Source organism: Myiozetetes cayanensis, unplaced genomic scaffold (genome assembly GCF_022539395.1).
Source record: "Myiozetetes cayanensis isolate MyiCay16 unplaced genomic scaffold, myiCay2020 scf5-8, whole genome shotgun sequence".
Taxonomy (NCBI): Eukaryota; Metazoa; Chordata; class Aves; order Passeriformes; family Tyrannidae; genus Myiozetetes; species Myiozetetes cayanensis.
In genome coordinates this window covers 39,230,175-39,249,819 of record NW_026087742.1, presented here as the reverse complement: position 1 = coordinate 39,249,819, position 19,645 = coordinate 39,230,175, and the positions used below count along the sequence as shown (strand labels likewise).

Genomic DNA, 19,645 nt, shown 5'->3' with positions numbered 1-19,645 from the left:
ATTCTATAAAACAATGAGCTGGGAGAGCTTTCTAAAGGGTATCAGTGTGAACTGCCTAAAACACAGCTCTGCATAACAAACCCCATTAGACACTGGAATAAGAGTTAGTTGAGCCAGGCTCTCCCCTGAACTTATTCTGCACACTGTTGTGTGACCACAGACAAATCAAAACAACTGCTGTAAGAGGAGCAAATGGCCATATTTTATCTGGAAGAGATATGGAAAAGAAACCAGCCATTGCAACATATCAAACAGAGAGGACTCAACCTGTCCTGTAGTGCCCTGCCTTTAATGCTCAATACTTGATGATAAAAAAAAAAAAAGAAATCATCATCAATTATATCATTATATATGTGTTGACATCTACTGAGCAATATTTAAAGAAGAGTGTCTTATCAAGCTCTGCACAGAGCCCTATGAACTGCCTGTGGATTGTCTCTCTTGATGTATCAAGTCAGTTAATAGAATGATGGGTTAGGCTTTCAAACAGGATGTTCTGCAGAGAAGAATAATATCTCTTAAACTATAGGAATATAAAATAAAACGGTAACATGAGGAACTGAACAAGACTTCTAAAACCTATGGAAAAATAAAAATAATTTTGTACTGGGATTAAATTCTGGTTTATGCAGTGTGGTAAATAAACTCCCAGCCCTGCATCTCACAGCAGCATAGGGGTGGGACAAGAGAAGAATGTAGTTGTACACAAAAACATATCAAGTAAGAGAGTAAAGAACATCCATTTCAGAGAAATCTGACCCCAAGTTCAGAGTTAAAATTCTTCACAAACATCTACTTAGTTCCTGTGCAGAAGCAGTTGCATCTGTTTGCTACACATTCACAACAGCAGTACAAGAAATATAAACCTTTGGTCTCTCTTTCCAATAGTTCTGTTTTTCTTCTGAGTTTGTTTTGAGTACAGCACAAGCACAACCTCACCTGCAACATCAGAGGACTTTTTCTGTACTCATTTAACCTTACAAATGGAATATTTCCCAGAAATTTTTATGAGTGCTAATGTAAGATGCAAAATGTTTCAGAACGACCATATTTATGCAGACAGAAAGAGCTGTTACTAACCATACCTCCAACTTACTACCACAGCCTTTATGCATCTCTCAGAGACTGTGATCAAGGCAGTCACTGATAGCTACATAAGAATCCAGGATCAGAGGGAAAATACCTCTTCTAGGTGGTTCCTTTGAACATTTTTTCCCAATATTATCTGACTTCGTGGGCTGACTACTGAACCTTGGTATAGACAACCTACACTGTTTCACAGATATAACACTTAAGACTAAAGAACTGGCTTGAATTACCAAATGGAGTACTTCCATCATGGGAATATCTCTGGAGAATATGAATATTCTGGCAAAATGAATATGAATCATTGCACTGCATCAGCCATGCAAAGAGGAGAGGGAAAGCAGAGCCAGACAGCATGCCTAAAGCACAAACTTCTGTCTTTATACAATGGCCACCTGAGGGCCACTGCACTTACAGCAGCTGTTTGAACCCTCTCTGTGGTTCTGGGTTAATCCAGGATGCAGCATAATGTAAATTCAGCCAACAGAAGATGAATGCAATACCAGATGGTAGGAATGTTCAACAGTAGCAAGAACTGCTCCCTATGCATATTATCGGTCTTTAAGCTCCATTTCTAAATCATCTTCTCATCTGAAGCAAAGAATTCAGTATAATTTACTAACATATTAACGAGGATGGTATCAAGTCTGTTTGAATACAAAATGCCTGTTTTCAGTCCAGCCTTCAAAACATACTGATAAACTCAAATAAACATGAAATGAAAAACAACCACAGCCACTTACTTTTGCTGCTCCTATTTGCTCTTTACGAAACTTCTCCAGCGGTGCTATTAGCACATCATTAGCATTCTGGATCTGCAAAGTTAAACACAAATTATATCTTTTTAATAGAGTATTTGCAGAAAGTAGAGTCACTGTAACTCTGCCAATGTGCAAGACTGAAAAATTCGTATCTGTAACGTTCTGGTAAGAGCATATGGGCAGAAGGCAAGTAATTATGTTTTCTTTACACAAAACATACAACACCAACAGATACTAGTCTATTATGGAACATTTTCATGAATAACTAAAGCAATTGTAATGAATGCTTCTCTTCAAGATGTAGAAGGGTTTTCTGGTACTTTACATCCATTTCTTGCATCTTGCCTAAAACCAGAATAGAAAACGAAAACTTTCAGGAACATGTCTTGGCAGAACAAAGAAGACAAACATATTAGTACTGACAACACTAACTAAAGAAGTGTGTGTTTACAGAATCTGAAACTTTGACAGCTGAATCTTTTTGGTTATCTCTTTGGATTACATACCTAGTTACACTGAACAGAGGAGAGTGAGGCAGAGAACTCTTAAAAAGATAAGTAGACAATTTAAAAAATACTCTAGATTGTGTTCCTTCACTTTTCTAAAGTAATTTAAGATGTCCTGCAGCTATTTTTATCCCTTTAACGTAAACCAGAGTTCTTAATGAAACACAGTATTCCCCCATAGCCTCTGTTTATTTAGTGTAAATCCAGTCCTGGGAACCCCTCTCTGAAAACCATTCCCAGCAGTGACCACCCAGAGTAGTCCCTAGCCTTTTTTCTTCACACCACTTCAGTCTTTACCATACTCATCATTTGGGCTTTGGCAGGTTTGAAAGTCTGGGCAAAGCTAACACGCACCTAAACCAAACATGAATGAATACAGCTCTTGTGGTTCTTCCATAACAATAATTGATAAGTCAAATTGTCAGTTGAGCACAAAAACTTCCCAAAAGCCTGTACTAATAAACACAGAGAATAAACCCACTGAAATACAAACACATTTTCTTTCCTCCCAAACCTAACATTACAATTTGAAAGACCACAGAATCACCACAACTCTTAGCAGTTTCAGGAAAAGTTGAGACTCTATTTGACACCCTAATGAAGCAAAGTCCAAGACAGCAATGGCAAAACTGGAATGCTCAATAACACAGTGATCAAAACATGCTACATTTAAAAACAAAAATCAGGTACAGATGATGAAAAGGAGTGTTTTCACTGCATTCAACATCCTCCGTCAGTTCCACTGGATCAGACTACAGAGCGACATCTCCAAGTGGACATTTCCAAATAATATCTAGATTTTTAGGCATCATCCAGCAATCTAATTGGGACTCAACACTTTTTAAAAGGCAAAATGCGTGAACCTAAAAAAAAGATAATTTCAATTCCAAGGATCTTAAATCTCCAAAGATTAAAGATTAACAAGGGTGCAAAACTTAAATGACTTGCCTATTACCAGGCAATGTTGCAGTGCATACACCTGGAAGCAGCAGCTCAAAGTTTTGGTAAGTTACAGAGCATGTACATGGCATTTGGCAGCACACAGAGAAATCACAAAGGCTTGCTGGAGTCACTGCTACAGAACTGTGGATGTGTTTTTTATTTTTATTTTTTCATGTACAAAACTAAGTTTTATACATGCCTTTTAGATTCATTACTAAATACCTCACAGTTCAATTAAAAGAGACATATGTATTATTAAGTAGTTACTACTGATATGAGCAATCATTGCTAGTCCTGTTGCTGGTCATTGCCTGGCAAAATAACCCCATGTGGAGCTGAACAGCCTTCCCTTCACTCAGTGCTACCACATTGTGGTAGCATTGCCATAGTTATGCAGCCTCCATGCCACACCAAGAGACCTCACTTCGTATACTGTCCTCTTGACAGTATATGACAGCGTTAAAGAAACTGAAACATATCTCCTACCCATCTCACTCAAAGCTGCTGCAAAGCAAATGAAGTATCTTGTCAAAAAAGGAATCCTGCTTCAAACACCATGGAAGAACATATTCACAGGAAGCATATTGCGCTTGAGAGGATTCATCTGAGAATTAAGCAGCTTTGCTGGGATGAAGCACAGTTTTATAACTCCCACAGTTATATATGAACTGGGAATGGACAGTGGGCATTGTCAGGCTCATTGAAAGATGTCACACACTTCATCTAGACAGGGTCTGTGCCTATGAACAGATCTGCTGAGCCACATCAACAGAACACAGTCTGCAAGCTCATTTCTGTGCTGAAAGCTTCTGCTGACAAGAACTCTGATGTGACAATTCATCTCCCAGCAAAATTAGGAGCTAAGCAAGTAATAGGCTTTGGTTTTGGAGAGGGAGAACATGTCAGCAAAGGACCACAGGAAATCTCAGCAGATGCATTTCAACAGCCAGAACTATAAAGATGCAGAACACTTCACTGTGTAAAGACTTCCATCAATTTCCACCAGCTTGTGCCTAGCTTTTGGAAACTGAAAATTATAGAGAAAGAAGAATTTTTGCCTTACATAAGAATTTATTCATTTCCTTTCTTTGTCAATTCGTATCACTGCATCTACTTTACAGTTTAATTTTAAGGGTTACAAACTGGCACACAGGTTTCCCCCCCTCACCCCCTCCCCCACAAAGTAGGAACCTAGTCCTCCCATAACCATTTCTGTGGAAATCTGATTGCTTTAGATAATCTGAAATTTTCACTGTGTGGTCCTAACAGAGTAAATTTCTTCCTGCCAAGATGACAATCCCTCTCTTACTCCTAGTTCTTGTGTGAGGTTGAAATCAGGGACACTTGGAACAGGCAAACAATGTCAAAAAGACTGCAACAGTTTCTGTAAATAGCAATTTCAGAAACCCATGTTGTGCTTAAAATATGGATCTTATCCTTCAAAGCTTATTGAGATTAGTCACATTTTTAAAGAAGTTACACTTTCTTGATCCAATAGTTACTGAATGCTACATGGTTCCAGTGCCCAGCCTGGTAATATGTGGCAGTCAATCCAATAATATGATTGTTTCTCTTGTTTGGCAAAAGCACCAGACTTTCTCCAGAAAAAGAAAAAAACCAAAGGAATCACACAATTTTAACTCAGTGACAGTTCTTCAGTCTTTTTTAATTAAGATGCTATGCAAGTATTAGACAGATATAATAGGAGAATTACTTTGACAATTGAGAGCTGTATTAGATACAGTAAAAAAGAAACATTTTTCTAAACTAAAGAACTTAATCAGATTTTTATCTTTGGCATATGTAATTCTACTTAGTTATAGTTAACTCTACTTATTGATAAAAATACCATTGAAATAAGTGCCATTGAAGTCACTCAGAACTTGTAAAATATACTTGAAAAAGAAACATTTAAAAATTCAAAACACTTTTTCTAAGGTAGTTTGGGCAATTTATGAGGTCAATCTCTGTTTGCATAACTGCAACATTTCAATACACTCTGACAGACTTTGAGGCAATATGGTGAAGCACCTTAAGTTGTCTTTTCTGATTCTTGATAGCCCACTTTTCCAACCCAAACTCCTTCCTTCTGAAAGTTAGCTATGAAATTGAATTAATGCACCAATACTGAGAATAAACTGGTTTTCACACATCACAGAGAAACTCCACATCTACACTTGGAGATATTTTGGGCTACCAAATTTTTAAGCTTCTCTGACTAAAACTTTTAATCAGTAGAATGAAGAACATTATGAGAATCATTATTACACAATATTAGAAAGGGAAGAATACATTTATTGCAAACATACCTGAACATTTCAATTTCTAGATTTTCTTAAATTCAATATTAATTTTTTGAATAAGTTATCTAATTAGATTTTTAGTTTTTCTAAATTTGGGATAGTGATTGATATGTGGCCTGTACACGCAGCTGCTGCTGCCTTCTTTTACTTAAACTGAAAGAGGGCAGATAAAGATTTAAATGGAAAGAGGATAGGAAGCAATTCTTTACTACAAGGGTGGTGAGGCACTGGAACAGAACAGCCAAAGAAGCTGTGGCTGCCTAATCCCTTGGAAGTGTTCAAGGCTGGATTGGATGGGGCTCTGAGTAGCCTGGTCTGGTGGGAAGTGTCCCTGCCCAGGGCAGGGAGGTTGGAATGAGATGATCCCTTCCAACCCAAACCAATCTATGATTCTGCAATTCTACTTTGGCAGAATCAGTGGATATAAACAGATACTTATCTATAAACATCGATGCAGCTGCTAATTAATTGTTAATTCATTTGTTAAATACTAACAGTATAGGCACAGAAATTTTAAACCCTGAATCACTTTACAAGCTTTTAGCTTCAACTAAGTATCTACAATGTTGAATTGCAGCAACAAGAACAGTTAATACCTATTGAGCTCTCTATATATATATATATATAAATATATATATAAATATATATATATATATATATTTATTTTTAGGAAGAATGAGGAGGTAAGTTACCAAAGAATTAACAGTGACAGAATTAGGAATTAAATCAAGGTTATCTGAATTACAGCAAAACATTTTAACTATGAAAAACTTTCGGGTTTATGTATTGTATCTTGGAAATACATTTTTTGCTCCAAAATCTGCTATAAGTATTTTTCATGGTAACACAGAATGATCACACTTGTATATGAGAAATAAAACTCATTTCCTTGAAAATCTGAATGCTGACAAATTTTAACTTGCTTCCTGTTGATGTAAGACTTATGGATAACATGAATTAAATTCATTCAAAGAATGCAACAAACCTCATAGCTACTCTATTCTTAGTAATGCATTTCTAATTTAGAAAAATATTGCTCTGCAAGACAAAAAGACATAATTTAATTTTAAATCTTTCCCCTAATTCCTAACAATTCTTAACATCTGACCACAAGCCACTTCTTTTAGTCTGAGGCCTATATCAACAGCTCCTGATCAATACAACTTCAAATACAACAGCAGAGACCAAATACAGACAATCAGGCATTTACGTAACTTATATATCAAATATATCAAATGTATGCTACAAAGAATATAAATACACCACAATAAAACACTAGTCATGTATTTAAGTCCACAGTTTCTGTTTTAAAAGTTAAAAAGTATAAATATTACATAAAGTTAATATTGTGAATTTCAATGCCTGTTAACTACTTGACCTTAGTAGGAAAAATATTTTTACCACGTTGTACAGAAAACTGTACACAGACAAATCATATACTTAGAAAACAAAAACACAATAATATACTTGAAGTTTATCTTAATCTCTCTCACATTTACATAAAAAAAAAAAAGACATCAAACAGTAATTAACAGTTTGTGTTAATTTTCTAAAAACATCACTACCAGTGCCAATTATTTAAAATAGAGCTGATGTTAAAGCAGATTCAGAAGATTATAAAGTTTTAACGACAAATGATTAATAACACAGGGTGGACAATTCCATGTACAACGTGTAATGTGATATTCAGCTTCTTAGCAAAAACCTAATACTGTATCAAGTGGCATTAATGCATTGCCCCAAGGAGATGCTTATAAATCACACGCTAGTTAAGATTGGAGAGTAGCTATATATATGAATCTATATATGAATCACTTTCCACTAGACCAGGGTACTCAAAGCCCCATCCAACCTGGACTAGGACACTTCCAGGGATGGGGCATCCACAGCTTCTCTGGGCAACCTGTTCCAATGCCTCACAGTAAGGAATTTCCTTCTAGTATCTAATCTAAATCTACCTTCTTTCAGTTTAAACCATTCCCCCTCGTCCTATCACTACTGGAAGGCTTCTGGAAGGTTTCCCCAGCGTCTTTTCATCTCCAGGCTGAACAACCCTTGAACAGAGGCAAGATCTACTAGAAAGCATGCAACCTCATTTGTGGAGAACTAAATTTAATCTTGAAAAGTAGACTGTCTGTAAAACCTTGAGATCTGAGACAGTTTAGGATACTTTTTCAAAGGAATTTTAACAGTTCCATATCCTGATGAAAACCACATTTTCTTGGGAAGCTAAAATCTCTGGCACAGAAAAACTTATGGTGGGGACTGCAGGAGAGAGCAAACCTATGACCATCAGGGCTCTCTACTTCCATAGTCAGTTTTGCCTTAAGTCTGCCCATGCAGGACTCCTTTGCTGGAGACACTGGCTTACCACTCCTGTGCTCAGCCAGCCTTCATCCTACCCCTCTGCCCATGAAGCTTTCCTTCTTCAGGATACTGTAAATTCCATGGTAGCAAGAGACTTCCTACTCTAAAGTTTATTTTTCTGATACATTCAAATCCCACAGTTGGCCAAGCATTTAATCTGACTTCCTGCCCCTCCTGTCACTTGATGCTTAATGGTGGTGACACTCCAAAATTTTAAAGAAAAAAAGACAAAAGAGAAAATTCCAAGAGGCACATGCTGTTGAACTAGAAACTGAAGGAGACGGGGAAAAATATTTAAAAGCTACTTTTTTAAAATCAGCTATTGCAGAAATTTGTATTACTGTACATATTGGAAGACATCTTTCGCTCAAAATATTTCACTCAAATAGACCCCATATATTTTCATAGTTTTTTCACTCTCCTCTTCGAGAATTAATAGGATCCTTCACAAAATTAACAGCCTACCAACATTAATTTGAACTCTGCTTTTTCCTCTGCCAGTCTCCAGTGCAGGTAACCTACAAGGCAAGTTATGTAGAGAGAATCATACGAATTGTAATTGAGACCAGAACTAACAGAAAGAAATTAATTCTCGAGTTCAGAAGGAAAAGAAACATTTCATCATTCTTGAAAGTATGTTTAGCACCAGGACTGTACTTGTACCTTTTTGTGCACTAAAGCTACAAAGAAAAAACAAGAACCTCACTGAGGGAAGCCAATTCAAGGACTACTCCCAGAACTGCACTTGAAGGGGAAAAAAAACAAAAAGAAAGAAAATAAATTAACAAAATCAAAGAACAAACAGTTCCACTCATGCTAAGAAGACTGCTAAGTGCATTATAAAAACAAGCAAACCTTGCAGAGAGTACTGTGACTACCTTTGTGATCACCAACCAGATGCGACCTTGTCTCACAAGTTGGGAAGAATATCAAATACCAGGAGGTCCTCTCAGGCTCTCTGTCCCATTTGGCAGTTTTCTTTGTTCCTCACAAGTATCAGCCAAGGAAGGAAATGTTATGGTTTGCAATCAATACCCTTTGTGAGCTCATTGATAGGAACGAGTGAGTATAAGTCATTTTAGAAATACGTCATCACACTCTCTTCTTTTTTTTTCCTGTTTTTACACTACCCACTATTCTATTAAGCACACCATGTAACGAGAAAGAAGTTTAAAATACTTTCATTACATCAGCACATGAATCATTAATAAAGTGTTTATATAAAGCACATTTCATTAACTTTGCATCCTAACAGTCTCAAAGTTGAGGCATATGCTTTCTGAGCTGTTTCCACATGCTCCTAAAGAAGGTGATGATGACCTCTGCTATCTGAGATGAGGGTATAACAAAAGTAACTATCAAATACAGCCCAACCACCCTCAAGCACCTTGCCTTTTTTGCATTATCTTAATCTCTATGGCAAACTATGACATATTTATGGTACTTCAGCACTCAGAGATCCCAAGTCCAGTACAATCTCTCATATAAACAGCAACTTGATTCTCTTAGAAGGAGGCACCAGTATTATCAATGTCTGCAACGACTGTGGAGCAGAAGCTCCTTTCTTCCTCCCAGAAGCCAAGGATTATTAATGACCCCAAAAGCTTGGACCTTTGAGACAACTCTGTACTAATACTGGTTAATTTGCTTTAGGGCCAAGTAACAAAAGAGAAATATTAACTCTAAGGATTGGCATTAAGAAAACAGAGAAAGAAAAGAAGTTCAAGTTTGAGTTCAAATAACAGCTTCCTCACAAAATTTGGGAACTTCAGATGTCCCCTAATGAATCAGCTCATGCACTGCTAACAGCAAGATCTGACAGAGGACATTACCATTTTAGTAACAATACCAATATAAAGAGTCTCAAGGACTAACTGAACAATTAACTCAGTCACTCAACATCAGACATCATGGTCTCCAGACTCGATACGGCCACATACCCTTCCCTTCACAATCAGTGGGGAGAAATAAGCACAGGATTCCTGTGATCCATTCAGACAAGATGCATCACATCATGAAATTGCCAGGTTGTGTGCAATCAAACTCAAGTGTGTTAATCTGCTTACATGAAAGTAATTCTGAGTAGATGTATAAAGGCTAAATACAACACTATCTGGATGTTTCCAAAGCAAAGCAAAAGAAAGCCTGGGCCACTGGGCTTGAAGTCTGTTCTCCCTCAGGGATATTACAAACCCATTTAAAGTTTTGTGTGATAAGCTGAAGAAATCTGGGACTGGGCAAAAGAGTCACTTCTCATTCAGCAAAAAGCAGCTAGATGGAATGGAAACATCACAAACCTTATACACATTACAGGATTCAGTAAAGATTACTGCCACATTAACTTCACAGTCCAAAATTACCCTCATAAAGGTATATGGCATTCCAGACCTGTAACCAAACAGCTGAACTACAAATGCAGTCATACTCCCAAATTGATGAAGAATAAATTAATGAAGTACTGAAACCAATGGAAGAGTGTAATAGACAAATTGCTTCAGAATTTAAAGAAAAAAAAAATCAAATACACTTTAACATCATGATAAACAGGGTTAGATTTAATTCTGTTCCGTCATTACACCTATCACCAACCAATAATGTGTGGAGTGCTGAAAAAGGTATGTAATCAGAACCTTTTATCTGATCTAGGCTGTTTTACCTGTCAAAATCCAAATTTGTGATTGTGCTCCATTTCTCTTTTAGATGGGGCTTCATTCCTTCTCAGAAATAAGCATTCTGCCCTATAAACCCTGGCAGCATGCTGCCTCCACTACTCACAGTTTCTGTCATTAGTGGGTATTAAGACACTAGATACATCTGTTGACTCTGGAACACGGCAGCTAATTGGTGTCTGACAGAGACAGGGTCAGCTTGCTGAAGCTGAGTGTGGAAACCAACAGAAAGAAATGGACCTGCAGAAAACAGAAGCTTCCACCATCTGACTTTATTCACTCACTGCTTCAGAAACATCTGAACATCATTATGTTACCCAATGGCAACATCTTATAGAAGCACAGGATAAGTTCCCAACAGAACAAATATTTAACAGAACTACACAGGATGCAATACGCCTTACAAATGACTTCAAGCATCTTAATCAAATCATTTGTCTTAATGATTTGTTCATCTCTTCATGAACTGCAATCATAAGAAACAATTCTCAATGACTGCAAGACCAGACTCTGATTGTAGACACTGCTCAGTGAATGAGAAGACACATAAGGAAGGGTAAAAAGGCACTTAATGAGAATACCTGCCCCATGAATTCACAGCAGCAAGTTTCAAATGCATCTCAACAGTTCTTCTTTTGCATAACAAGGTAGGTTATTTATGACTGAACTTACCATTGCAGGTAAAAGAGAGTAAACTTAGCCACAAAATTTCCATATATTAAAAGTTTTTAAAGATGCAAAAATGGTGTTTGGCATGTCTACATAAGGTATATTATCAACACATTTGTTTAATATTTCTTTTAAATGCTATTTCCCTTTAATTACCTTGTTCACTCAATGCATTCATTGCCTGTGATGTCTCTGGAGGGAAAAGCTAAATATTCATTCCATCTGTTTTAAATTCCACATTTGAGAATATGCAGTAAGCTTAATACATCTTTGTTGCCTTATGAAGAGAAAATATCATTATATTTAAACTCCCTGAACTGTTGTTATTTTCCAGCAGTTAAGTTTAATGTTTGTATGCTAATATGTTTTGGTCATAAACACAAGATTCCTGGGCATTGTTGGATCACTAATACTTCAAGCAGAACTTTAAACAGCACCAATAAGAAGGTATGCAATTCCTACCATTTGTATGTGGAACAGAAATTCCATTTATTTTAATCAAACTTCTACTAAGTGGTCTGGTTTGGCAAACAAAACTTACATTTTAAAAGCTGATGCTCAAACTGTCATGCTGAGTTAAGAAAGTGGAGCAGATTCATATTATCAGTCACTGCAAGTAGCAGTAAAGTCAGAGGCTACAAACTTGCCACATAGCCAGTGAAAAAAATTGCCTCTGATAACATGTAGTGGCAATGAGATGCACTAATTAAAAATAATTTACATCATATAATACAATGTCATCTGCATAAAGAAAGCAGATTTATTCTAGGAGGAATATCAGATGCCTTTCAAGCATTGTGAACTACTGAAGTGAAATTGCTACAAACACCCTTATGTCAATTCTAGTTTACAACTTCAAGATGCACAAAACATAGACTTAAGAGAATGGACTACTGAAAACAGTCATGTTCCATTTATATGTACATGTAAAAAGTCAGATATTCTCTTATTTTCTCTAAGTCTTTATTTTATTGCAAATCTCAACAGACTGCTTGATTTGGGTATCTCTTTAGATACCTGAATGAAGAGACAGGTTAAATACCTCAATTATTTGATCCAAATAAGACCAAACTGTATCTTTTCCTGATACCATCATATTCATTAGTATTTTATAAACTTAGATTACAATAAGAAAACTATGTGATGGTACTCTTCAAAAATGTCTAAGTTTTTACCAGATGTTTAAAATTTATTCACTCTTTTATAAAATTATCATATCAAAAATTTACACTTATAACGTCTTTTGAAGTAATTGATTATATAACAAAATAGATACTTTCAGATGTTATAATCTGCAAATAATATGAATGCAAATGAAAACAGCCTTCAGGAAAAGCAACACAAAATATTTTACAGGGTAAACAAGAAAATGGAGAAATGAAAAACAGCAGGTGGTAAGAATTCTGAAAATTAAGAGGAGATTGCCCTAGTAATGCATAATAATCTTGAGAAATTGAATGCCAGAGGTTAGTACCAAGACAAAAAAATCCAGATAAAATATAAAAGTGCATGGCTAGTTTTATGAGCATTAATAAACACAGACTAGTTACATGTGTTAAACTGAGGGAAATTAGATGTTAGATGTGAAAGCATTTGCAGAGCAAGCACATAACTCTTCTCTCCTCTCCCACTCACAGCATACAAACTGGCAAAGGAGTCCTATGTTTGTTGAAACATTGGATACTCCCCAGAAGAAACATCTGTGTACAAAAGGGGCCCAAACAAATTCAGATAAGCTATGCTTTAAAATGTAGTTGAAGCGATGAGGGGTAAAAATTCAAACATTAATATCATACAAAAATTATTAGTTTTAAAATTCAACTTCTCCCTTTTTCCCTCGGTAGCCTGAATAAAATAATAAAAGTAATTCCACAGCTTCCTCTCATGTGTCAAGTCTCTATTCCAAATGTCAAACCCTATATCAAGTATTGCAAGTACTGAATAAAGATGTAAACACTGACATGTTGTAAATTAGGCTTCATGGGAAAATTAAGATGCAAAGAATGGTATCAAGGGAATTGTCCAGACACGGGTTTAACAATGCTGCTCCTGCCCTCCCACAGTTAACTTTAAAAAAAATTGACTTCGTTCCTCTCACAATGTGCTTTGCCAAGAAACGGATTTGAATAAGCCCTCATTAGCAATAAAAGTTTGGAGGGTGGAAGTGCTGCTTGAACTTTTCGTTGCTGAAGTACATGCAAGGAGAAGTACTTTGTTGAATTACCAACAGTGTCTGCACAAACCAGTTCCAGCCTGCCACTCCTACTACATCAGCTGCTGCTCCCAGCTTCTTCAACAGCAGCAGAGGAATAAACCTGTAGCATCCATGCACTGATAGTGAAACTTCTCTCTATCAAATGTGGAGCTCACAGTGACTATTCAGACCTTCTCATCTCCTAGCTAGACTCTGGGAGATGCTATGTGCTCTGGGAGATGCTATGTGAAGTCCGATAGAATTTTGCAATGCTCAAACCCTCTTTTCCTGCTCCCTCTTAGCTTCTGAGGAAAATTTCAGGTGTTGCTGATTCCTGAATGTAGTGGTTATGTGCAGGGAAGTATTTAAGAATTATTCAGGGTTGCTCAAAAAACTCTGTTGGAATTAAGAAGACTACTACCTTAGTGACAGCATAAAATATTTATGTTTTACTACTGACAGCACCGCTGATCCAATCTCAAAACAAAAAATGGCACATCTATTTCAAGCAACTTATAGATCAACAGAATTGTAAACTGAATTCCTGTAACACTACCTTTATTAAGCAATCTTTAATTCAGGTTCTCAGGCCACAGCTGCACATCTAAAAGGCACCTAGAACAATTTTAAGAAATTTTCATTGTAACACAGTTTTAAACACTGAGTTTTGAATAAATAGAACAAGCTACAAGCCTGGCTCCATGCGTCAGTAATCTTTAACAGCTGGAGGGTTCACGCAGCATGGATTACTCTTCTTGTAAATTACAGAGCTCCTTTTGGGTGTTAAAGGCAAAAAGCAGAACTCAAGATTCCTGGCATTCAAAAATAATATCAAAACTAGACACCTGAACTCATTGAGAAAATACCAAATGTGCCTGAGTGGTGCCTACAGAGGGATTTGCAATCACTCCTTCAGCTCAGCTACAAAGAGTTAATGTCAAAAACTTGAAGGGCAAGATGTTTAAATATGATCAATTGGAAGGACAGTCTCCAGTATTGTTCCATATAATACACAGAAGAAAGAGATCCCTTGAAAACAGTCCTTGGCCAACCAGGAGGTAAAATACATTTATGATCCGACTCTAAGATGTGCTGATCCACTAGAAAACTCTCACATGAATATGTTTAAGAAAATTCCTGTCCTAGGTACTGATAATAAAAGTCCTAAGAAGGACTGAAGTGTCTCATCCTCGGTGTGCTCAGAAATCAGAAGCCAAAATGCATGAACTAGTTCTTCTTAACGCACTTCCTTGATTTGTGGGTTTAACTACACTGACTTACTCTAATGAGATGTTAACCATTACCAAACGTGTTTTTCTGAACAGGCAATGAAGGACCTTGCAGTACCAAGCATGCCTACACCCAGCCACTTCCCAAAAGAGCAGGAACAGTGAGTAGACACTATAAAGGACCTGGCTGCTTATGAATACCTGCACACTACAAGCATTGATCATTGTAAAGAAAAAATTGAAAAGCAGTGGTAAAGTGTACTTCGATATTTTTCATTTATATGAAAAATATTCACATCTCACTCCCACATGAGTTTTGGATATATTAACAGAGGACAACGGCCAATAAATTAAAAAGGAAAGGGAAAAAACCCAACTGACTTACACCTTGTAATTTATTGTAAAAGCCCACTAGAAGATAACATACTGGAACAAATTTTCTGCACCTAGGCTCCATTTTTTATCTCCTGTGCTTCCATTTCTTTTCAGAATATGTTACTGCTTTCTTTTCCCTGAAAATCCTTTCACATAACAAAGACCATGCAACAAAGACCATGCATGCCAACTACTCTTTCACTGCAAAAGGACATACTTTAAAGAACTTCTGATTTCTCTGTCCTGTATTCCAGTTTTCCCTTCAGAGGGCAAGAGCTCAATGAGATTTTTGTTGCTACTGTCACTAACAACATGAACTGGTATCTGCTATATTTTCTTTCAGCCCTTTCTCTCTCAGTCACACTTATCTCTCAGACTTGCTCCTTGGTTGCATCAGCAAAATTATTTTCTATATAGATGGGACCATTTCATGCATTTAACTTTTTCTGATCTATGCACAAATACAAAGATGACTGAACTGGAGGCTTTATAACTAAATGGCTACACCCTTTTCCTCCTATAGGAGGAAAACTACCTGATGTTAAATTAAAATCAAACAAAAACAACAAACAAACAAGCAAAACAAAATAAACCACAACAGAAAAACAAAACAAGCCAAAACAACAGTTTGGGGTTTCCCCCCTTTTTTCTTCAGCAAACCCCTGAAAATATTTAGAAGACAAGACATAAATCAGCAATGGATATGGTCATGGTAGGTAGCTAATTATCCAGTAAGAGATACCATTTCTTACTCCATGAACTTTAATTCAGCGAAAACTGTAAAAGATAAAGTAATCACAAACAGAACCACACTGAAGGAAAACCAGTTCAGTCATGTACTTACAAGTTTGGGTATTTATCTTTTTATCACTACCATTAATACAAACAGTGCGTGTCTCTTGACTAGGCTGAGAGTTCAAGTCATAATGAAAGCAAAAGAGAGCTTGAGAAAGTAATTTCAGATAGCCAGCAGAAGAACACTTTTCTGTTTTTACCTCCCTTTATGGCTTTCCAAAAAACAAAAAAAAAATTCTCAGCTTGAATGTTTACATTACATTTTATCAAGTGGGAAATTGCTACATAAACACAGGAAACAGCATAATTGGAGCACAGAACTAATTAGGAAAAAAATTGATCCAGAATTCAAGAATATCCATGCTTCACAACATTTTTAATACTACATTATTTTATTGAGTACTCTGGTAAATGTGGATGTTTTAATATATTACAAGTATCCTTCACATCTTAAACATTTATCACACAAAATAATTTTTTTCCCATGAAGGAAAAAGTAAACAAAACAAGACCAAATCTTCTTCTGCTAGAGGGAAGTCTTCAATTTAAGAAGTGGAGAAGTGAAGGAATCTCTGCTTTTGTGGAGAGTTTGTGTGGCTTTTTAAACCTCTGTTTTTTTTTTAATTCAATGCATTAACAGTTACAGAAACTATCTGATTAAGATAAATCTTAGCAAATAAGCAACAAGCTTTACTTTACGAAGACTTTATTTTAAATTTTCCAAGACATTTTTAATCTGGTTGTTAGATCTATTTAACAGTCACCCCAAATCAGTTCTGTTACTTTGTCTCTGCTTTTCCAGATTCTGATCTGTAAATTTTGCGGCCAGGCCTGTTTTCCTCACTGTGCAGATGCCAACAAAAACTCTCCATAGTGGAGTGAATGGACTCCAAACAGTCCTTCTTGTGAAGTCCATTAGGATGCGAAGGAAAGTTGGAAATCAATAAAAGAATAAATAGACACTTATCTAGTCAAAGTAAAAACTTTCTAACTTACTATGAAAAGTAAACCCTATGTTATTTAATTACCATGCATTATTCCTTAAGGGATGCTGAGCTGTCAGACTCATTCTGACATTTATTTTGAAAAGCTTCATTTGTCAGAATTCCTGAAACCGACTTTAAATACAGTTTCCTCAAAAAACCAGAAAGTCAGAGTGCAGGTTCCTTTTTCCTAGACCGAAGTAGAGACACTGAGGCAGACAGACAAGCTGTTCTTTAGCTACAGACTTAAGAGATCAAGAGTTTGAGTACTCAAATGTCATAAGCAACAACTTCTGAGTCCAAAGTAAGAACCAATATTCAAAATTTAAAGTGAAACAAACAAAATGAAAGTTTAATAGTGAGGGATAAAAATAAGCAATTGGCTAAACAACAAGCAAGCCAAGATGTTGGCAGAAATGTTTACTAGAGCGAGGATTTTGTTTTAAATTTTTCAAATTGCCAGAAATGGTTACGATTGACATAGTGAGTCCTTTGTCTGATTTTCTTAAAATAATCAAACAATAAAAATGGCCAGCTACAGAACTCTCCATAGAAATTTAGGCTCCTAAATACTGAAATTAATCTGTTTAGGAACTCACACAAAATACTCTTGGGAAAAATGTCATGGCTAATGATGTTACTCTTAAATTCAACTTGAAAAGCAGATCTGCTAGAGGTTGTCCAATTTCTGACTGTTACCTGTTTTCCCCATAACCCCTACCTCAAAAAATAATGTGGAAGTCTTCTTGAGAAATATATCATATTCTTAGCCCATTATCATGATGGATACCTTTGAAATAACTTAATGAACAATAATTAATGACAATTTGATTAACCATGCTCCAGGCTAAGAAGGATGCATGGTCACTGAGTAATACAAAATGCTTACTTTGTTTCTACATTACATTTTCCAACACTTGGCTTAACATCAGTTTGTGCCTTATACACATCTATTTTCCTTGGCACACTTCCTCACAAAGGAGCTCATCGTGAGGAAGTTTTCCTGACATTCAGCCTAAATTCTCTCCCAAATTCTTCGTCTCTTCTTAGCTAGATCCTCTCTTCTTAGCTAGATGATGTAGCAGCATTCACACTTCTCAGACAAAAAACCAAAAGTTTCAAATCAAAGAGTGATTAGCTTCAAAGAGTGAACTTAGAAAAAAGTTCAAACTGAAAGAGGTTTTAATTATTGATCTACACTTTTAGCAGTCCATGCAACCACTTCTGTGTGAAGCTTTGTGGCTAAACGGTGGATATGGAGACTAGGCAACTGTGTAAGCAGTCACGTAATACCTGTTTGCTGCTTTTAGCAAAGCCAGGCAGAATTGTGCTAGTAGCACAGCTGGCCCTGAACTATTTGTAACCATTACATGCTGCCTTTCAGTATAAAAATTAAGTTTCACCTTCACAGGCACTGTAGGTCTTTACAGGTCAATTCCAATAATGTCAAAAGTGGTATTAACAGTTCTACTATCTACTACTATTAGGAATCACTTTGTATTATATTGCACAGCTGCTGTGAAATAAAATACTGGTAAAGACAGTTTGACAGTTCAAGACTTTTCTTCTGTGACATGTCTGGTCCTTGACAGAAGAGCCATGGCAGTAACCAAAACTATCTACTATTTGTTATCTCCCTAGTACCAACAAAACCAAGTCCCAAAAATCATTGCAAAAAAAAAAAATAAAAAGAAGAAAAAGTTGGTGCTGAGGAAACTAGTTATTCAAAGAGATTAATGTAATTAGAAGTTGTATTTTGCTTTAACAACTACTTCATGAATGAACACATCCAGGCATAAAGCCAAAATCAGCTGAGCTGTTTGTAATGGTACTATGCCCAGGAACTGTTAACGCTGAAACTGGAAGTATGTATCCTTTCAGGAAACAAAGGCACGCGTATGAACATTTAAGATATTTTCTGAAGAAATGTAGGTTAGCCACAGATTTGAACTACTCAGAGATAAGGGAACTTTTATAGGTACAGGATCTATAGAAACTCTTTCAACGTGTCCATGTTATTGACAGTATTAGCTCTCTGTGTATAGCGCTCCAGTATTCCAACCAAAATTTACAGATTAAATCAGAAACACACAGTGCAGCAGTTCAAGCTAATTCCTTACACCCACTGGAAAAAGTTATGATGTTCCTTTAAAAAACAGGCATAATGATAAATAAATGATTATGAAAATACAATACATGAAATATAGAAAAAATTAAATTTTATAGCTGCATATATACAAAGTTGTACTGATACCTGACACACATAAGAATGTTTAAAGGTTATTTAAGGTTCAAATGATGAAGAATTTTAAATTAGAAGGTTCTGCCAGTTGTCAGCAGTAAAAATTCAAAATGAGCATATTGGGAAAGAACACAAAATTAAGAAAGGGATGCAGGACGCATGCTATGTTTACAGCAAAAGTTCTAGAGATAGTGTCAGGCACAGATTTCTTCACCCTTTTTTTCCGCTCTCATGAAAATGTGACTAATAAAAAGATCAATTGAGAAAGCTCTCATATAGCTCGTAAAAAGTGTAAGAAGTGGTGAGCATGCTTTCTTTAAAGGTAACCTTTTACTAAAGATTAGATAACCAAAGAAGTGTCTTTCAAAATCTTAATGTTTAAGGCTACCAGACTCTGTGGCCCCACCATTCAAAACTTTCTGCAGGACCATGTGATCACGGCTTCCAGATTTCTACTATAATTTCCTTTTACACCCAGAAAAATAATCTCTTTCCCTGACCACAACTAGTTGTAATAGTGGGAC

The 19,645-nt window shown here is 36.2% G+C and overlaps 1 protein-coding gene across 1 annotated transcript in view; it reads right to left on the bottom strand.

Moving 5' to 3' along the window:
• The window catches only part of ARHGAP42 (Rho GTPase activating protein 42), a 145,789-nt gene that overhangs the window by 65,015 nt on the left and 61,129 nt on the right, over positions 1 to 19,645 (bottom strand). The window contains exon 4 of the mRNA XM_050333943.1: positions 1,830 to 1,901. Within this exon, the coding sequence (XP_050189900.1) occupies positions 1,830 to 1,901 (72 nt within the window). The remainder of the gene's footprint in view (positions 1 to 1,829; positions 1,902 to 19,645) is intronic.